The 17,647-nt window shown below is 42.7% G+C and overlaps 1 protein-coding gene across 1 annotated transcript; it reads left to right on the forward strand.

Moving 5' to 3' along the window:
- The first annotated feature begins 1,006 nt into the window (after window positions 1-1,006).
- Window positions 1,007-15,844, forward strand: LOC144270921 (cytochrome P450 3A9-like). Its single transcript, XM_077827877.1, has 13 exons — window positions 1,007-1,077; window positions 4,040-4,133; window positions 4,670-4,722; window positions 6,951-7,050; window positions 7,636-7,749; window positions 8,081-8,169; window positions 9,171-9,319; window positions 10,149-10,276; window positions 11,079-11,166; window positions 12,727-12,887; window positions 13,670-13,896; window positions 14,982-15,144; window positions 15,746-15,844. Exons 1-13 carry the CDS (start codon window positions 1,007-1,009, stop codon window positions 15,842-15,844), a joined length of 1,536 nt encoding a protein of 511 aa, XP_077684003.1.
- Window positions 15,845-17,647: the final 1,803 nt, after the last annotated feature.

Consider the following 17,647-nt stretch of genomic DNA (forward strand, 5'->3'; position numbering starts at 1 on the left):
CCAATTGGGGATATTGCAGATTATGTATTCCTTATGCTATCTGATCCTAAACCGAATTTTGCACCCCTTGATAATCTGTACCTTATTCCCTGATAACCAGAAACTTCTATGCTTAATCTCTGTACCATTTTTTTTATTTTAACATCATCTTAATAAAATTATTAAATCTATTTTCTTTCTATCTTGTAAGCCACTTAGTCAAGTGATTCAGATAAATGTGATAACAAAAACCTAGCCTTTTGGGCAGATACTTGATATGCCCTTTCCACAGAACTTGTTTTGGTTGGCGTAGGACGAGGTAGAATATTCACAGCAAACACACAAAATATAACTTACTAAGTTCCTCTTAGCCTCTAAGCCACTTAGTCAAGTAATTCAAATAAATGTGATAACAAAAACCTCGCCTAAGGTTGTAAATAGCTGACTGTGTGTATATTAAAGAACTTGTGCTGAGGATCAAGTGATTCAGATAAATGTGATAACAAAAACCTAGCCTTTTGGGCAGATACTTGATATGCCCTTTCCACAGAACTTGTTTTGGTTGGCGTAGGACGAGCTAGAATATTCACAGCAAACACACAAAATATAACTTACTAAGTTCCTCTTCCTCTAAGCCACTTAGTCAAGTAATTCAAATAAATGTGATAACAAAAACCTCGCCTAAGGTTGTAAATAGCTGACTGTGTGTATATTAAAGAACTTGTGCTGAGGATCTTTGTATTCCTAGAGATTACATTATATCTTTTGTCATGAGCTATTAAAGGTAACATTACCTGTCTAGATTGGCATTTTCACTATCTTTGGCATTCACTCCACCATTTTGGTTCCATAAAGGACCAGCTCAAGTTTCATTTGGTCACTGAGCCACGTGATTAGAGACAAACAGATAAAAAGTTGCAACACTGTTCTTTCCCTAGTCCCAAGACTGATCAGAGCAGAGAGAGGGAAAAAAACAACAACTGAGAAGTTAGATAGAGAACAAGAAACTGAGAGGTACAGAGCTAAAATGAACCTTCTCCCTAGCTTTTCCATTGAGACCTGGGCTCTCCTGATTGCACTGCTATTTCTCCTGATACTGTAAGTATAATTCTACACTTTGCTTTTCTACTTGTGCTCTTTTCAAATTCTTGAAGGAGAGCCACTGTTAATTTAAATGTTACTGGTCTTTTCACAGAATCATATAAGCGTAGGGCTGGAAGGGACCTCAAGAGGTCATCTAGTTCAGTCCCCTGCACTCAAGACAGGACTAAGTAATAACTAGACCATTCCTGACAGGTGTTTGTCTAATCTGCTCTTGAAAACCTCTAATGCAGTGACCCCCAAACTTTTAAGAGTTATGCCCTGTCTGCGCCCTCCCCAGAGCCAGGAGCAGTGCTGCAGCTCCGGGGGAGTGGGGGGAAGGGATGTGGCCAGGGGTAAGAGGGCCAAGATTGGGGGCTGCAGCTGGGGGTGGGTCTGGGTCCGTGTCTGGGGCCAGGGCCAGAGACAGGGCCAGGGGCTGAGGCTGGGTGTGGGAGCAGAGCTGCAGCTGGGCCGCAGTGGGGGCTGGCAGTCAGGCTCACGCCCGGGGCTGTCAACAGCTCCACTCCTGCTCCCACCCTCAGCCTTGGCCCCGGGCCGAGAATGGAGCCAGGGCCAAGGCTTGGGTGGGGCCAGGAGTGGAGCCGTGCCAAGGCTGGGGACAGGGTCAGGCGCGGGGCTGGGAGCTAGCACCACAACTGGGGGCGGGAGTGGAAGTGGACCCTGGTTTTCTCACCTGCCAATGCTGTTCTGCTATTAAAGGCTCGCAGGTGATTTACTGCAAGCTTGAAGTTGCTAAGGGGTTGCTGAGGGAATCTTTATATTAAGACTGTTCCTCGCAACTACTTCCAGTGATGCAGGAAAAGCAGCACAGATACAGACTAGAACAGAGTCAGACAAAGACTGCACGTTTTTAGGTATAGAACCTAATGATCAATGTGATCAATAGCACGGTCCATTTATTTGCTCTGCACGGGCAACTATTCAATAACATCTGCCTTCTGAAACTATCAGCCCTGTTCCTGAACTTGTTTGTGTTACTTGCATTGAGGAGCCATTCAAAGACCCTTCCGGGGGTACACTCTGATCTTCAGTTTGGGAGAAGCTGTTCACCTTCGCAGGCCCACATTTTCATATTGCAGCAACTCTGTGGCCACGCAAGACTTCTTGGTTGTCATGCTGCATTCGGTAGCTACTTGGAATTTCATTGTGGCAACAGGGATTGAACTGCTCCAAAAATACATGCCCCCACTATTTGAGTTGAAATAAACATCCACTGACTATTCACATCAGGCTTATGATTCACAATTGAGCTCTTTTGAGTCTGTCTAGGGCAGTGGTGCTGTTCAGGACATTGCTTTATTTCCTGTGCAATAAAGTCATGTAAGCCAGTTCAATATGCTATTTTCCATCCCTTACACGGGGTTTGGGATAGCCTGGATCTCAAACAAACTAAGATGAAGGCCCTTCTGTTTGTTTTCATTGTTTGAAAATGGAATGGTTACAACAAGTGTGTTATTCTCCTGGCTACATTTCTGTCCTGTCCTACTAATACCCGTCACTTCTGTAGCACCATCTGTCTGAGGATCTTACAGCATTTTACAAATGGTGAATTGAGCCCAACAGCCCTGGGAGGGAGGCAAGGGTCATCATCCCAATTTTAAAGATTGGGAAATGGAGCCAGTGACTTGTGCTAGGGTCACAGCAAGCCAGTGACATACCCTGAAAAAAAAGCCCACATTTCCTTTCTTACAGGCCCGTGCTAAGCCCACTAGGCAATGCTAAACCCCAGAGATCGCTGTAGTTCAGTGGTGAGCAAGTATTCCCTGTAGATACAGGCACACTTGGACCAGATTCATCCAAACTGGCAAATGCTCGGCAAGAGTTCCCCACATGCAAACTGAGGATAATGGTGTTTCCTTTTTCCTCACTCTTTGTCAGTCTTGGCTGTCTGGACTGTAAGCTCTTGGGGACAAAGACTGTCAGACAGTGTGTTTGTAGAGCACCTATCACAACGGGACTGATCTCAGCGGGGGTTTCTAGGCATGACCATCATACAAATACAAAGTAGTAATAATAAAGAGAGGTGTAAGTTACAGCTCCCTCCCCCAGCATGGCTCCTGGTGTCCCAGGGAGGAGTCACCTGGAAGAAAGGCAGGCTGTATGGCAGCTGGTGTTCTGGGCCAAACAAGACCTTTGATACGGTTTCCTTGACAAACACTGGAGCAATAACATTCATTTAGTGACAAAGCTCTTGCTTGGGAAGCTGGTAACCTCCATCTGAACACAAATACAGTATTTGAAAAGCACTTTCAACACAGCCAAAGACAAGCTTCAAAATGCTGCAGCCCAGATCTCTTAGAGAAGCAGAGAGCCCTGAGGTAGGAGTAACAACTTTACAACACCAAAAAAGGGTGCTTCAGAGGAGAGAAATCTGCAAAGCTGTCAACAAAATTCAAACAGAAACCCATCAGACTAGGCTCCCCAACACACCACTGCCCTAGCATCGGGCTAAGCACAAGGAGAACAATACATGAAACTCAAGTACAGCCTTCACAAAAGCCCTGCTCAGGACTTAACTTCCGGCTCCATTTTGATTTCTCTGCAAAAAAAAGAAAAGAAAAAGTAAGCGTTGTTCTCATTTCATCATTACTTTCTGGCTCCTCTCCATGAGCTGGCAATGAGCCTAGAGAGGCTTCTCTTTGCATTTTGCCAATGGGTCAAAAACCCCGTTTTTACTGGAGCACCTATTCCTTTATGAGAGGCTTTCTTTTACCTCAGGGCTATCTCTCTGAAGATTTGTGGTGCAGCTGTGAGGTTTATCACTAGCTATGCTTATGAAATAGCTTTACAAAGCACAAATTTTTTGGACCACACTTTCCAGCTTCCAAAGTGGGTTCTTCAGTCCTGAGCTAATGCAACAGCTTCACTTCCCCTGGATAGGCTTTGAGATCTTTCAGCCCCAACATCACTGCAATTATTGTCCTGAAGCCTTCAGATTCTTCTGTTATTTTTACAGATATGGGATCTGGCCATTTGGTTTTTTCAAGAAATTGGGTATCCCTGGGCCAAAGCCATTGCCTTTCTTTGGAACTGTCTTGGAGTATCGTAAAGTGAGTGTTTGAAGGCTTCTCCTGGCTCCAGAAATATATGTCCTTCATCATACAATAGCTAGATTTGTACACTGCATTGATGAGTTATCCTGTGTGCTAAGCTCTGCACTAATGCACAGGGTGTGTAGGACCCAATGCAGGATAACATTTCTGTAATGCAGATTATAGTGTGAAGGGCATGGAGAGCCCCGGGGTGATTGCCTAAAACAGGTGAACACATGTAGGTGGCTGGTTTGCTGTCACTATTTATTGAATTCCTTGCAAACGGTTTACTTAGAGACTCCTTAACCTCAAGCATGATAAGACCCTAGAATAACTAGATAAGCCCCTAGAATAACTAGATCCACCTATGTTCTTAAAGGATTCTATCCCTCACAAAGACATCAGGAATCACACAAGTCTCAGGAGCTGCACATAGGAGTGCTTGGCCTGGCTGCTAGCTCTAGATGTTTAGTCCCATGACAGCCCCATTCCCAGCCCCTCCCCTGGAAACCCTGCTTCTTTTCTAATTCCATTTTAACATTCTCTCTCTGCAGGGTTTCTTGCAGTTTGACAGTACATGCTATGAGAAATTCGGGAAAATCTGGGGGTGAGTATGTTGACCAACCAATACTGTTTGGTATTCTCCTCACATTATCCTATAGTCAGAATCCAAACTGGAGGGTGAAAAAAATTCACTGGAAGAGGAGATCTCAAAAGCCTGAATCCTGTAACTGGACCCTGTTCTCCATGTGGAACCCCAAAAAGGTTAATGGGGCAGCACCCAGATGCAAGCATCCATCCACATGGATCTGACTGCAGGGTCTAAGCCACAGACATGCTATGTACATGTTAATCTGAACTCTCACATGAAAGCTGTTCCATATCAGATGCAGACTGCCAGCTTCTGCTCTCACTGAAGTTAATGGCAAAACTACCATTGACATAAAAGGAAATTTGTAACTTAGAAGTCCAGTTCTCCTGGACTGCAAATTGTAAAGGAAGGTATATGTATTCCAGATACTACACAGATATGCTGTTATTGTATACAGATCTCTGTTCTACCAACTCTGTTTCTGTCTCTAACCCTGACCTGCTGAAGCGTGATACGTTTGCGTTACCACTGCTCTTATTCTGCACTGGATATTCCCTACATTTGCCACTGCGGTTATTACTTGGGCTACATGATCTGGTATCTTCTGCAATCTATCCAACTGGCCCTTATAACATTTTCCCATCCATTCAAAAACCCATAGAAATCCACATTTACCTTACGTCCGTTATAGGATAATAAATCTTGAAAAATCTGGTCTTAAAACCATGATTTAAAACAAGAATTCAAGCCAATCTACAGGTGTATTTCAGTGCAACCTGCTGAAAAGTTTTAAGTACATGAATCAAAAGGATGGAACAAATTTACTGCTAACATCATAACAAGAGTATAAGAGTCTGAAAACGTACAGTCCAAAGAGTGAAAGTGAAGGTACCTACTGCGTTTAGGATTCAGTAGCTCTGTGTTCAGTACCTCTCATTGATTTTAGAAGGTGTTTGTCCTTCTACAGGATTGGACCCTTTCTTGAACGTTTATTAAAAAAAAAAAAAAAAAAGTGAAGCAATCCTTTTGTTTTCACATTGTGTGATAAGTTACTGTGACATCCTGCTGAACATTATTTGCTTATGATAAACCTTTTGTTACAATTAAAGTTATGCATGACACCACATGAGGGGCTTGAATCACAGAAAAATTGGTACTATTGATCGTTTGGTTTTGGAAAAGATTTTCCAGTACAAATATCTTACAGGAAAAATCCTGTTCTAGGACCAGTGAGAGGGGAGGGATTGATATGAGAAGAATTGAAAGGAATAAATGTTTTACTTGGGAAAATGAGGAGAGAGCTGTCTACATGCATTTGAAGGGCATAAGCACCAAAGAGGGAGAGGAGTTTAGGGCGGCAGACAGAAGTACAACTAGGAGGAAAGGGATGAAATTAAATGAGCATCACCCATTTAAAAATGACACCTTGGCCTGAAATCTTTTACTTACTAGTGATACCAGTAGCACCCAGATGACTATAAATGAAAGAAAGTCGAGAAAAAACAGTATTTCTCTCTGTAGCTTCAGTTTGTTAACTATGTGCGTTTGACAGCACTTTGTATATAGCCATTTTCACCATTTCCCCTGGATAGTCAGTTCCTCCTATTCTTTGTGTGGGTCTTTAATGCAACTACAAGAAACAGAAAACTGATTTTAAACACAACTGTAGTACTGTAAGCATAACGGGGGAACTGGGAACGGGTTTAGCACTGCACCTAAAACTCCATTTAACTTACTTTTTCTGAAGTGACTAAAATGTGATGCTGGGTCTCTTTCAGAAAAGATACAGGTAGGCTGTCTTTTGGGGATATTTATGTGTGTGTGAGAGAGATTTTTCAGACAGGCATAGTCTCTCAGAGGAAACATTGCTGCAGTGGCTGGAAAAGGCAGAAATATATGATGACCTGAAGGCCTTTTACATTTCTCATTTCTATGATTCTGTATATCTGTATTTCTAGTCAGTGCACTTTGCTATAGAAGCTAATAAAGACTAGGACTTGTAGCTATCAGAGAAACACCAGTTTTTCCACTGAATGCATCCGATGAAGTGAGCTGTAGCTCACGAAAGCTTATGCTCAAATAAATTGGTTAGTCTCTAAGGTGCCACAAGTACTCCTTTTCTTTTTGCGAATACAGACTAACATGGCTGCTACTCTGAATTCAGGGAGGAAGGAGCTTTTGTTTAACTCCTGACTTTCACTGATAGTAGTTAATCATGGATTTTTATTTCTTTTCCCCCATAGGTTTTATGAAGGCAGGCAACCTGTGCTGGCTGTCACAGATCCTACAATAATTAAAACCGTGCTGGTGAAAGAGTGCTTCACCACCTTTACCAACCGGCGGGTAGGCTTGTAATCATTAATATTCATCAGAAAGATGCAATAAAGCCATAAGAACATCAAATACTGTAGTTAAACTCTGTAGGGATACACAAGATTTCTTTTGGAGATGCATTCAAAACGAATGCACAGCTGGCATTAATCTAAGTGGCCACTGCATATCCCTAAAGGAACAAGGGAGCAGGGGGACCTCACCTGGAACTGGATCCCCTGGCTCTCAGAGAAAACTGTTTGACTGCACTTTAAAAGCTGCTTAGGTTGTTTATTTTTATTTATTAAATAAAAAAAAAAGTTCTTAGGGCAAAGTCAGCTCTCAGTTACACCAGTATAAACGAGAGCTGAATTCGATTGTGTGTGTGTGCACCCAAGCGCATGCGCACAGTCTGAGTTAGTGTGTGTACATTTGTCTCCCCCAGTGCGTGTAGAGTTGGTGTCTTCTTGTGGGTATATCTGCCTAAGTGTAACAGTGTGGGGAAGTGTATGTGTGTGTGTACATGGGGCGGGAAAAGGATTGCTTTGTGCACTCTTATGTTTAGTAGAGAAACCCAATAGCCTCTTGACAGCTATAAACTTGCCTTTGTCACCCCAGAATTTAGGTCTAGTGGGAGTGCTGGAGTCGGCTGTCTCCATGGCTCAGGATGAGAAGTGGAAGAGAATTCGTACTGTGCTCTCTCCAACCTTCACCAGCGGGAAGCTAAAGGAGGTAAAACCCAGAGGACCAGGCACACACTAACCCTCGGGTCAGTGCACAGGTGGCATTCAGGCTGAGATAGTTATAATGGTCTGGTCTCTTCAGTCCGATTCAAATGATTAAACTGGCCTATTTCATTTGTGCCTCCTAATGTAAAAAAAAGTAAAAAAAAAAGAAAAAGAAAGAAAGAAAGGAAAAAGGATTAAAACAAAAAGCCCCTGACAGTAGAAACGGATCAAGTCTGTAAGTATTAATGAACCTCCCCTCCACTTTTCAGAAGCTAGGCTTAACGAAGAAGTAACATTTGGTATGTTTAAGTCATGTCCTGTAATGTGTATTTCAGATGTTTCCCATTATGAAGCAATACGGGGAGGTTTTGGTGAGAAATGTTCAGAAGAAAGCAGAAAAGGATGAGCCCGTGGACGTTAAGGAGTGAGTAACTCTGCCAGGAACAGGAACAGCAAATCTTGTTAGCAACTCTTTGGTTCATTCATTACTGGCAATGCAGGTTGTTCTTTGGATGAACCAGACTTCTGAAGTGATGAACAGGACTATCTGAAGGGCTAAAATGAATTTTAAAAGGGAAAATAGAGGTTAAATCTCAAGAAAATCTCCCTGGGGTGAAACCTGTGGAACATTCTCTCAAGGGAACTGGTGGACGCCCCAAAGTTTGGCACATTTTAAACTAGAGTGGAAAAAACACTAGAAAATATAGTGTAGGGAACAACCCTGCACTGGCAAGGAGTTTGAGAGGATGGTCTAACAGACCTTTACTATCTCTGAGGTCTGCTATTTAATACATGAGGACCAAAGCCGAGACTTGGAGGTCAGACAAAACTTGTTTGTAAAGGTGTGCTTCCATGAAAGTTCTTAGATGGTGAATTCTTTGGGGTAGAGACTGTGTTTTTTTGCCTGCGTTGACCCAGCATGTTTGGGCACTACCGGAATACAAATAATAAATAAATAATAAATAATATATTATTATTTGATTTTTGTTTATTTTTGACAGCTCATTTATTCTACCACTGGAGCACATAGATTTAATATCAGCTGTCAGCAGAACTAGGGCTCCTAGCCTCTTAACAGGCCACAGCCACTTGACAAGACATTCACAGGCCCTTGAATAGGTCTGATTCCACCAAAGGACACACACATAGGCCAATACATTACATTGTGTAATATCCAGAGCAAGGCTACCAGAGTCTAGATTCTGAGCGCTGTAGGTAAATCTTCATGAAACTCTATCCCGTTCCCTTTAGATGTTCTACTTGTGTTGAGTATCTTGCCCCCCCTTTACAACAGCATAAAGAAAAGTCTCATGAGAGTTTTCTGTTCTTTAAGGAGATGCAATATAGGAAGGGAGGGAAAAGTTGTAATTACCTATTTCAAACATTAACTCCCCTATCTGTGTTCTGTTTTCTGTCTTTTCTCAGCATCTTTGGAGCCTATAGCATGGATGTTGTCACTAGCACTTCCTTCGGTGTGAACATTGACTCCATGAACAACCCCAAAGATCCTTTTGTCAAGGAAATCAAGAAGCTAGTGAAGTTTGACTTGTTTCACCCACTCTTCATTTTGATATGTAAATTTTCTCTCACTCACTAAAAATTCTATTTAAATGTTTCGTTTGGAACCGTGACTTCAGCATCAGAATCAGACAGGTGGTCTATTGGTTATACAATACAACTGGCTATACCTGAGCCTATAAGCCAATGACTAGGCAACTTTACTGCCAAGGATAAAAGTCTCAAGGGTCACCTTAGACAAATTCTGCTCTAATTTATACCCATACAATCCCACGGATGAGAATCATCTGGAGTTATGCAAGTGCTAGTAAGCTCAGAATTTGGTCTATAGGTTGTGGGAAGGATCACAATGCTGTGGGGAAGGTTTGGAGATGTTTGCTGGGACATGAGACGTTAGTGAATATCAGAACGTTGAGGTCAGTCTGAAATGACTGGAAGAATTTCAAAACTTTTAGTTTATTTTCATTCTGGTCCATATCGCTGTAGCATTGGTAGTGCAAACTGGAGGAATATCCTGCACTTGGAATGTGACTCCCCAGTCTCAGTGACAGCGCCTCCAGTCAGACGTGGTGTGAAATAGTGGAATGCTCCTTTTGCTTTCATTTACATTTAGGGCTAAATTATATCATTTGTGCAGAAACCTGAGAAGAAGGAGCATGGAGCCCATCTGCCCCACGAGGAACATGGTGGCAGAGAGGCCCAAAGTGAGCTCCCCAGTACACAGGAGAAATGATCAAATACAGCCATCATTTAGATGCAGCCTCATCTTTCTAATAAACATTTTCAGTTGTTCTAATTAATATTTTACCATAGATATCTTAGGTGAAATGGACTTCTATTCCCTGGACCTTGCTTCAATCACAGTTATTTTTGTCTCCCTTCTAGTTGTATGCCCATTCCTCATTCCCCTTCTTAAGAAGATGGATGTGAATGTTTTCCCCAAAGATGCCATAGAATTCTTCACAAAGTCAATCGCCAGAATGAAGGAGGACCGTGAAAAAGAGGCCAAAGGGGTTAGCAGGACTCTCCCAGTCATGATGCCAAAGAACATTCTCTATTCAATTAGCCCAAGAGAAAAACACTTACTTGCTTGAGTTAGAGTCCAGCAAAGGACCACAATAGTGTGTGATATCTCGGGCTATATCAGGGTAACACCCATGCAAACTGGATTGCAGTTTGGGTGTGCAAAGATTACGATTTACAGAAAACTACCCGTAGGAGTAGACTTGGAGAGCTGGAGCAGACAGAGGGAGAGACTCCACTGAGCAAGCAGTAGAGCTGTGCATCAATACACAGTGCAGTGTCACTGATATTGTGGTATTCAGGAGCACAGTCCCCAAAAGAGGCGGTCGTCACTCTCCAAAAATGACAGAATCAGATTTACCTCCCTGCTGGACTTCACCTCCCCCAGAGTAATTCTGTTTTAAGGGAGCTACTTGTAAAAGTCACTTACTGAGATGTAGTTATTACTTTCCCCTAAAATTGCACAGCTACATTAATGAGGGTGGTTTGCAAAGTGGACAAAAGTAGTTTAGCTCTGCAGTCGTCATTCTTTGCGACAGCAAGAGACCAAGTCTGCTGTCTTGACTGACATCTCTCTGGGACTGGGCAGATGGAACCCTCCCAGAAGCGTAAGAGTTTCATGTTTTGACCCACTGTAACAAGAAAGGTATTTACATTCTGCTGGGTCCTCTCTGGCCACTCCTGGGGACTTTAAAATACAACCTTTGTGTTCTGAGACCGATCTTTGTGAGCCTTCCCTAGGGGATCTCTCACCAAACCAGCTCTCCACTGAGCAGTTACTTCTTTTCCCAGGGCCGAGTGGATTTCCTGCAGCTGATGATGGAATCCCAGAACTCTAACACTAGCTATGAAAGCAATGGGGTTACTCACACATATAAAGGTAACACCATAAAAATAGTCGTACTTGTGAGTGCCTTTGGGGGCTGCTGGAGTGAGGGGAATAGGAACAGGTGTCCTACTGGAGAGGAAATAAATGGTTCATCCCGCCATCTGCAGCTGGGTAGAGGACTCTTCGACTCACCTGGACTATACATACATTTTTGTCCAGCACAGAGTTAGATGGGGACAAGTGTTCATCACTTTTATGTAACACTTTTTCCACAAGTAGAATAGAAGACATGCATTCCAGGCCAACTCCTGCTGTATAATCGTTAGCTTTGGCCAGTGAAAAATATGGAGTTGGTACCTGCCAATATGGTAAGAGGCAAAAGCCAGCTCCGCTTCCCAGCTATTCGTTTGCATTACATCACTATTCACAATTCTTTTAAATACAACTGCTTCAATTAGAGATTGGTTAGAAATATCCTCAATTCTTCTCAGGACTGGGAGATAGCAGGTATCTTCTGACATTTATGTAACCACAGAATACTTGGGTTAGATAAGCTGAAAATGAACCACACCAATCTTGGCAGGAACCCATGTTTTGCTTTGTGTGTTCTGCATATGCCAATCAACAATGCCAGAGGTTACAAAGCAATCATTAGTCCCTGTTTAATTTTCCCACCAGACCCATGAGCCATGCCTATGGGATAATAACAGTAACAAGAATAATAATAATAATAATTAGTGATTATTATTATTAAGGCTAAGATTTTGTCAGGGATATTTTTAGTAAAAGTCAGGGACCGGTCACGGGCTTCCATTAATTTTTCTTTATTGCCATTGACCGGTCCCCTGACTTTTACTAAAAATATCCCTGACCAGATGGGGAGCCCAGCTGCGGGGTCCCCCCGCGGCCTGCAAAGATTGGGCAGTTGTGGGGGCGCTCCGAGCTCCAGGGTCCCCCTGTTCAGAGCTCCAGGGTAACCCTGCCACCTGCAGCGGCCGGGAGCTTTGAAGGATCCCCGGTGCCCAGGGTGGCTCAGAGCTCCGGGGTACCCCTGCAGCCGCTCGGAGCTTCTTGGCCCCCTCCCCGCACAGCAGCCAGGAGCAGGAGGGGGTGGGGCCCTGCGGTGGCTGGGAGCTGTGGGGTAGCCCCCACTGCCTGCAGCAGCTCGGAGCTCCGGAGGGGTGGAGGGGGGCGCTGTCCATGTCAACCGGGAGCTGCCGGCAGCCAGAAGCTGTGGCCTTGCCACCTGTATCAACCGGGAGCTGCGCCCCCGGTGCCCACATCTGCCGGGAGCTGCGAGGGGAGCCCTGCCACCCGCATCCGCCAGGAGCTGCAGGGGACCCCGCCGCCTGCAGCCACGGGGAGCTGCGGGTCCTTCCTGCTGCAGCGGGCGGTGGGGGGACCCTGCAGCTCCCGGCCGACAGGGCTGAATTGATGGAGGTCGCTGGAAGTCACAGGTTCCGCGACCTCCGTGAAAATTTTTTAGCCTTAATAATAATAAATCGTTGGCCATCTATACTTTTATAAAATAAACGATGTGCAAAGAGCGCAGCCTATGTGCTGTAATGTTTGGGTCTCAACTTTTCTACCTGTTTTCCTCTCTTCTCACAGGCCTGACTGATACTGAGATTTTGGCACAAGCGCTTATTTTCATTTTTGCTGGATATGAGCCCACCAGCAACTCCCTTTGCTACCTGGCTTACAAACTGGCCACCCACCCTGATGTGCAGCAGAAGCTGCAGGACGAGCTAGACTCAGTTTTACCAAACAAGGTAAGAGAATGTTGGCTGCTCAGTGATTGCACAGAGCCTCTTTAAAGCCAGTTCCTTCCCTCTAGTTAAGTCCAGTTAAGGAGACTGTTCTTTAAAGACGTTAAATACATTTGATAAAAAACTACCATGTAATAAATACTGACTCTGCTATCCTGTGGAAGCTCTTAATGGGCACACTTTAAGAAAGTTCTGCTTTCACTAAAAGGAGAGCCAATAACTTGCTTCCAAGATCAGAATTCACACACTCAGCAAGGGGCAAATTACCTCTAGTTACTTTAACTTGCTAAACAACAATGAATTGTTTATGAAGAAGTAGCAAAGGGAAACAAGGAGCGATCAGGAGTAGATAGTTACGCTCATGGAAAGGAGATGCTAGATGGGAGACATGGAGTATTCTTGGAACAACTCAGGAAATTCATACCATTATTTATGGGTATTCATATTATGGTGTTTATGATCTCTTACACTGGACAATCACATGTCTCAAGAGATGCCACTTTTCAGAAATGCATTGGCCACACCAGGAGGCTCAGAGAATTGCTGATTTTAAGTACAAACTTTGTTTGCAAAAATGGTCAGAGATTTTCAGTAACTTACATTATTTAGGAAAGGAAAATTAAGGTGAATTCTTAGGTTCACACTGAATGTTCAGTTCAGGATTGAATGTAGAATGTGCACTGTAACAGATGAGAGGGGAGGACATGATGGTTTCCACACTGATCACATGGAAATCTGATCTAGACTCCCACATACCTGACAATCTTTTTCCCATTCCCCTGAAGGCTCCTCTTACCTACAATGCCCTGATGCAGATGGAGTATCTCGACATGGCAGTGAATGAAATCCTTAGGCTGTTTCCTCTTGGAGGACGACTTGAAAGGGTCTGCAAGAAGGACGTAGAGATAAATGGACTGACCATTCCAAAAGACACTGTGGTTATGATCCCACCCTCGGTTCTGCATCGTATCCCAGAATACTGGCCAGAACCAGAGGAGTTCAGACCGGAAAGGTACAGAATCTATATCAATAGGGAATGAGCAATATAATTATCTCTTTTACCGATATTGCTTCATTCCTAAATATCAATCTCTTACAAAGAAATTCTTGTTGTGTTTAATCTTAACACCTGTTTGCCAATACAAAAGCTGGAGAGGATTCGTCATTGTGAAGACACACCACTCATGAGTCCATAGTTAAGGCCGAGTTGAATTTTGTACTTACAGCAGGGATTTAACAACTCTGTTACACATGAAGAATACAGCATATTCTCCTCAGAAGTACAGCACTTCCTCTCTGAGTACAGAGTGAGCTATCTGAGATTGTGCAAGTACATTGGTTGATTAATTTAGGAGTTAAAATTAATTTAAAAAATTGGTCCTTTTGAGAAATTTAGCACCCATTGTCAGACTATTTCTTTCTCCCATCTCAACAACAGAATAATACTGACACTTCAAAACTTCCCATATAGTCAGAACTCACTGAAATCTTTTCTAGAAACTACATTTGAAAACCATTAGGATTAAAGGTAATTTTTTCCATTAGTATTCATCACTGAAAGTTTTTCCTTCAGAAGGGGTTGGCTGTAGAGAATTCCACGTAGAACTGCCCTCTTTCAAACTGATACCATCTCCCACTGGTCTCAGTGGGACTGAGGTCATACTTGCCCAGTTAGATGTCATTTTCAAAATGGCCACCTATCTCCCATTGTTCCCAATAGGACTGAAACAACAGGCTGCTCTTAACAAAGATGTCTGCTGGCTTCACTCTCTTAGGAAACAATGGGAAAGAAATAGTGGTCATTTTGAAAGAGTGGAACTCACGATGCTGCTAGCCTGGGTGCAAAGGACATAATCTGGGCTTTGAACTCAGATCCTCCGCCTCACCCCACCCCAAACAGCCGAAGGGCTGTGTAACTATTAGGCTGCTGGGATAACCAAAGATGTGCTAGTTATAAAAAAGCAAAGTTTCTCTAACACACAATCAGAGGTTCATTTAGAGAGAGAGAGTGAGAGAGAGAGAGAGAGAGAGAGAGATACTTGGCCTTCTTTTTCTTTGCTTCCCTAATTTCTTTCTTACACTTGTGACTGGAATCAGGTTCAGTAAAGAGAACAAAGAGGTCCTGGATCCATACACGTACCTGCCCTTTGGAGCTGGTCCCAGGAACTGCATTGGAATGAGGTTTGCTCTCCTCTCCATGAAAGTTGCTATCGCCAGTCTGCTGCAGAATTTCACCTTCAGACCCTGCAAAGAAACCCAGGTGAGAAACCCAGATTTACATTTGAAAACTCAGATGTGAAAACCAGATGATTATTCCCTGGCAAGAGTGAATTAAAAACAGTTTTAAATACTTTATTTGGGTAAACAGATGGTAGCTGGTGACAAATGAAAAATAAATGTGCAACACAGATGTTAGAGCATAGAAGTGTAATACATAGCAGATTGTATATTGCATGCCTGTGTGTATTATACAGTGTTCTAAAATATATCGTAGGAGTTATTCTATAAGGGAAAAAATAGCAACCAAGGAAACATTACAGGACAGAAAGGATAGGAAAGTGGTTAATCAGAGTTAGTGATACCTTCATTCCAGTACATTAGTCTGGGCCCATTGGAGATGGATGAAACTTCCATAACAAAACCCCAAGCAAGGAGTAAACTCTCCTGGACTGGGGCTTTGATAGAAAACCAAAAGTATGTCCAAGTTTGTGAAACTTATAGTAACAGTGGGGCAGGTTTTGAGTGAACCTGGACTAGATTTTGGGCAAACAAGAGAAAACAAAGGCATAATATCTCTTTGATAATCTGTGTACATTTTATTTGCTGGGCTACAAATGTTCTTTTCTCTGCTACTGTTGCAGATCCCGCTCAAGCTGAATTACCGGGGATTCCTGATACCAGAGAAACCTATTGTTCTGAAGTTAGTCCCCAGAGCTTATACCTCACACCCAGAGGAGTAAGACCCAACAGAGTTCACAGCAGCTCTCCAGAGTACCAGCAGAGGCTTTACATCATTGGGTCTCCGCCACAAATGCAGAAGAAGAACTTCCGTTCATTCCAAAGGCATTTACTAAATATCTAATTGTGACTGTCAGAAATGTAAACCTGGACTGTGACTGTAAATAGCTTTTATACCATCAGATTTAGAGAATGTATATAAAGGAAAAATTCTACTGAGGCACAGCTCTGCTTCTCTGACTCCTTTCTAGTGAAATTCCTCCATCTGGAGAGGGAATTACTGTGTTATCCAAAAGGCAGTGGGAACTTTTTTGCTGGAAATAGAAATCACTAGAGCTACTGGGTGCAGGGGCGGGTGAATGCCAAGAATTTTGTGAGTTGTACTGATATTTGAAGAAGTGTGTATAAACTGTTGGGCTGTTGAATTTACTGCGATGTGGTGAGATTATCCTGGAAACCAAATCTCTCTTGGGTCATATGTTAATGGAACAAAAGCATGTAACATGTACAGAGAACAGAATTCATCAAATGTTTGTGAAAGGGCTCTCTGTTGTGTATTCTGAATAATTTGTTCACTTCAGCCTTGAAAAAAAATTCAGTCTGGACCCCTGAAATTACCCACATACAGCATCTTCCATTTAATTTACTGAATTTGGTCCTTCATTTAACTTGATCAAAGCTTCCGTTCTTCCTGTAAAATGTATTACAAATAATACGACTCCTACCTAGTATTTTGGTTAAGTGGATCACTTTAGGGCAGGGTTATTAATCTGATCACTAACCACACAATGTTGCCATTTAATCAATAAAGCAGGGCAAAATTCTGAATGTGGGAGAGACCAAGGAAGAGCCATACGACAATGAACAAGATGACTGCAATGAAAGTTGCACTATTTAGGCATTGTTATTGACACTGTAGGCATTGCTATGTGCTAGGCACTCTGTGATATGAGCCCTACTTATTGTGTGGGTTGCAAGATCAACCACTTAGTAAGGTCAAACTGATAGGAAGAGATCCTCAAGATAAGAGGTAGGTATCTCACCAAATAAGGGTAAATCCATCCTCATCATCGTATCCACTCATAATACTCCACACCTGAACGTAGCCATTATATGAAGAACATACCCTCATATCTCAATGTCTGTACTTTGACATGCTAACCTTTTACCCCCAATTGGGGATATTGCAGATTATGTATTCCTTATGCTATCTGATCCTAAACCGAATTTTGCACCCCTTGATAATCTGTACCTTATTCCCTGATAACCAGAAACTTCTATGCTTAATCTCTGTACCATTTTTTTTATTTTAACATCATCTTAATAAAATTATTAAATCTATTTTCTTTCTATCTTGTAAGCCACTTAGTCAAGTGATTCAGATAAATGTGATAACAAAAACCTAGCCTTTTGGGCAGATACTTGATATGCCCTTTCCACAGAACTTGTTTTGGTTGGCGTAGGACGAGGTAGAATATTCACAGCAAACACACAAAATATAACTTACTAAGTTCCTCTTTTGGGCAAGAAATGCTTCTTGTGTTAATAAAAATCACTAGAAACAACATGTCATAGGTGTTGTAATGATGCTCACTCTATAATATGGTAACACGCTAGGCTTGTCTACATGAGAACACTCAGGAAAGTTAATCCAAATTAACTACATGTGAATTAAAAGTGGAGTAGGTAAACTGCATTCGACTGCTGTGTAGACACTATATGCTGTTCATTGTTTCAAGAATGAAAAATATGGATAATTCTCCAGCAAGGGCCAGCTATGACCTGCCAGCACTAGCACATGGAGT

The sequence above is a fragment of the Eretmochelys imbricata genome, chromosome 10, assembly GCF_965152235.1.
Source record: "Eretmochelys imbricata isolate rEreImb1 chromosome 10, rEreImb1.hap1, whole genome shotgun sequence".
NCBI lineage: Eukaryota > Metazoa > Chordata > Testudines > Cheloniidae > Eretmochelys > Eretmochelys imbricata.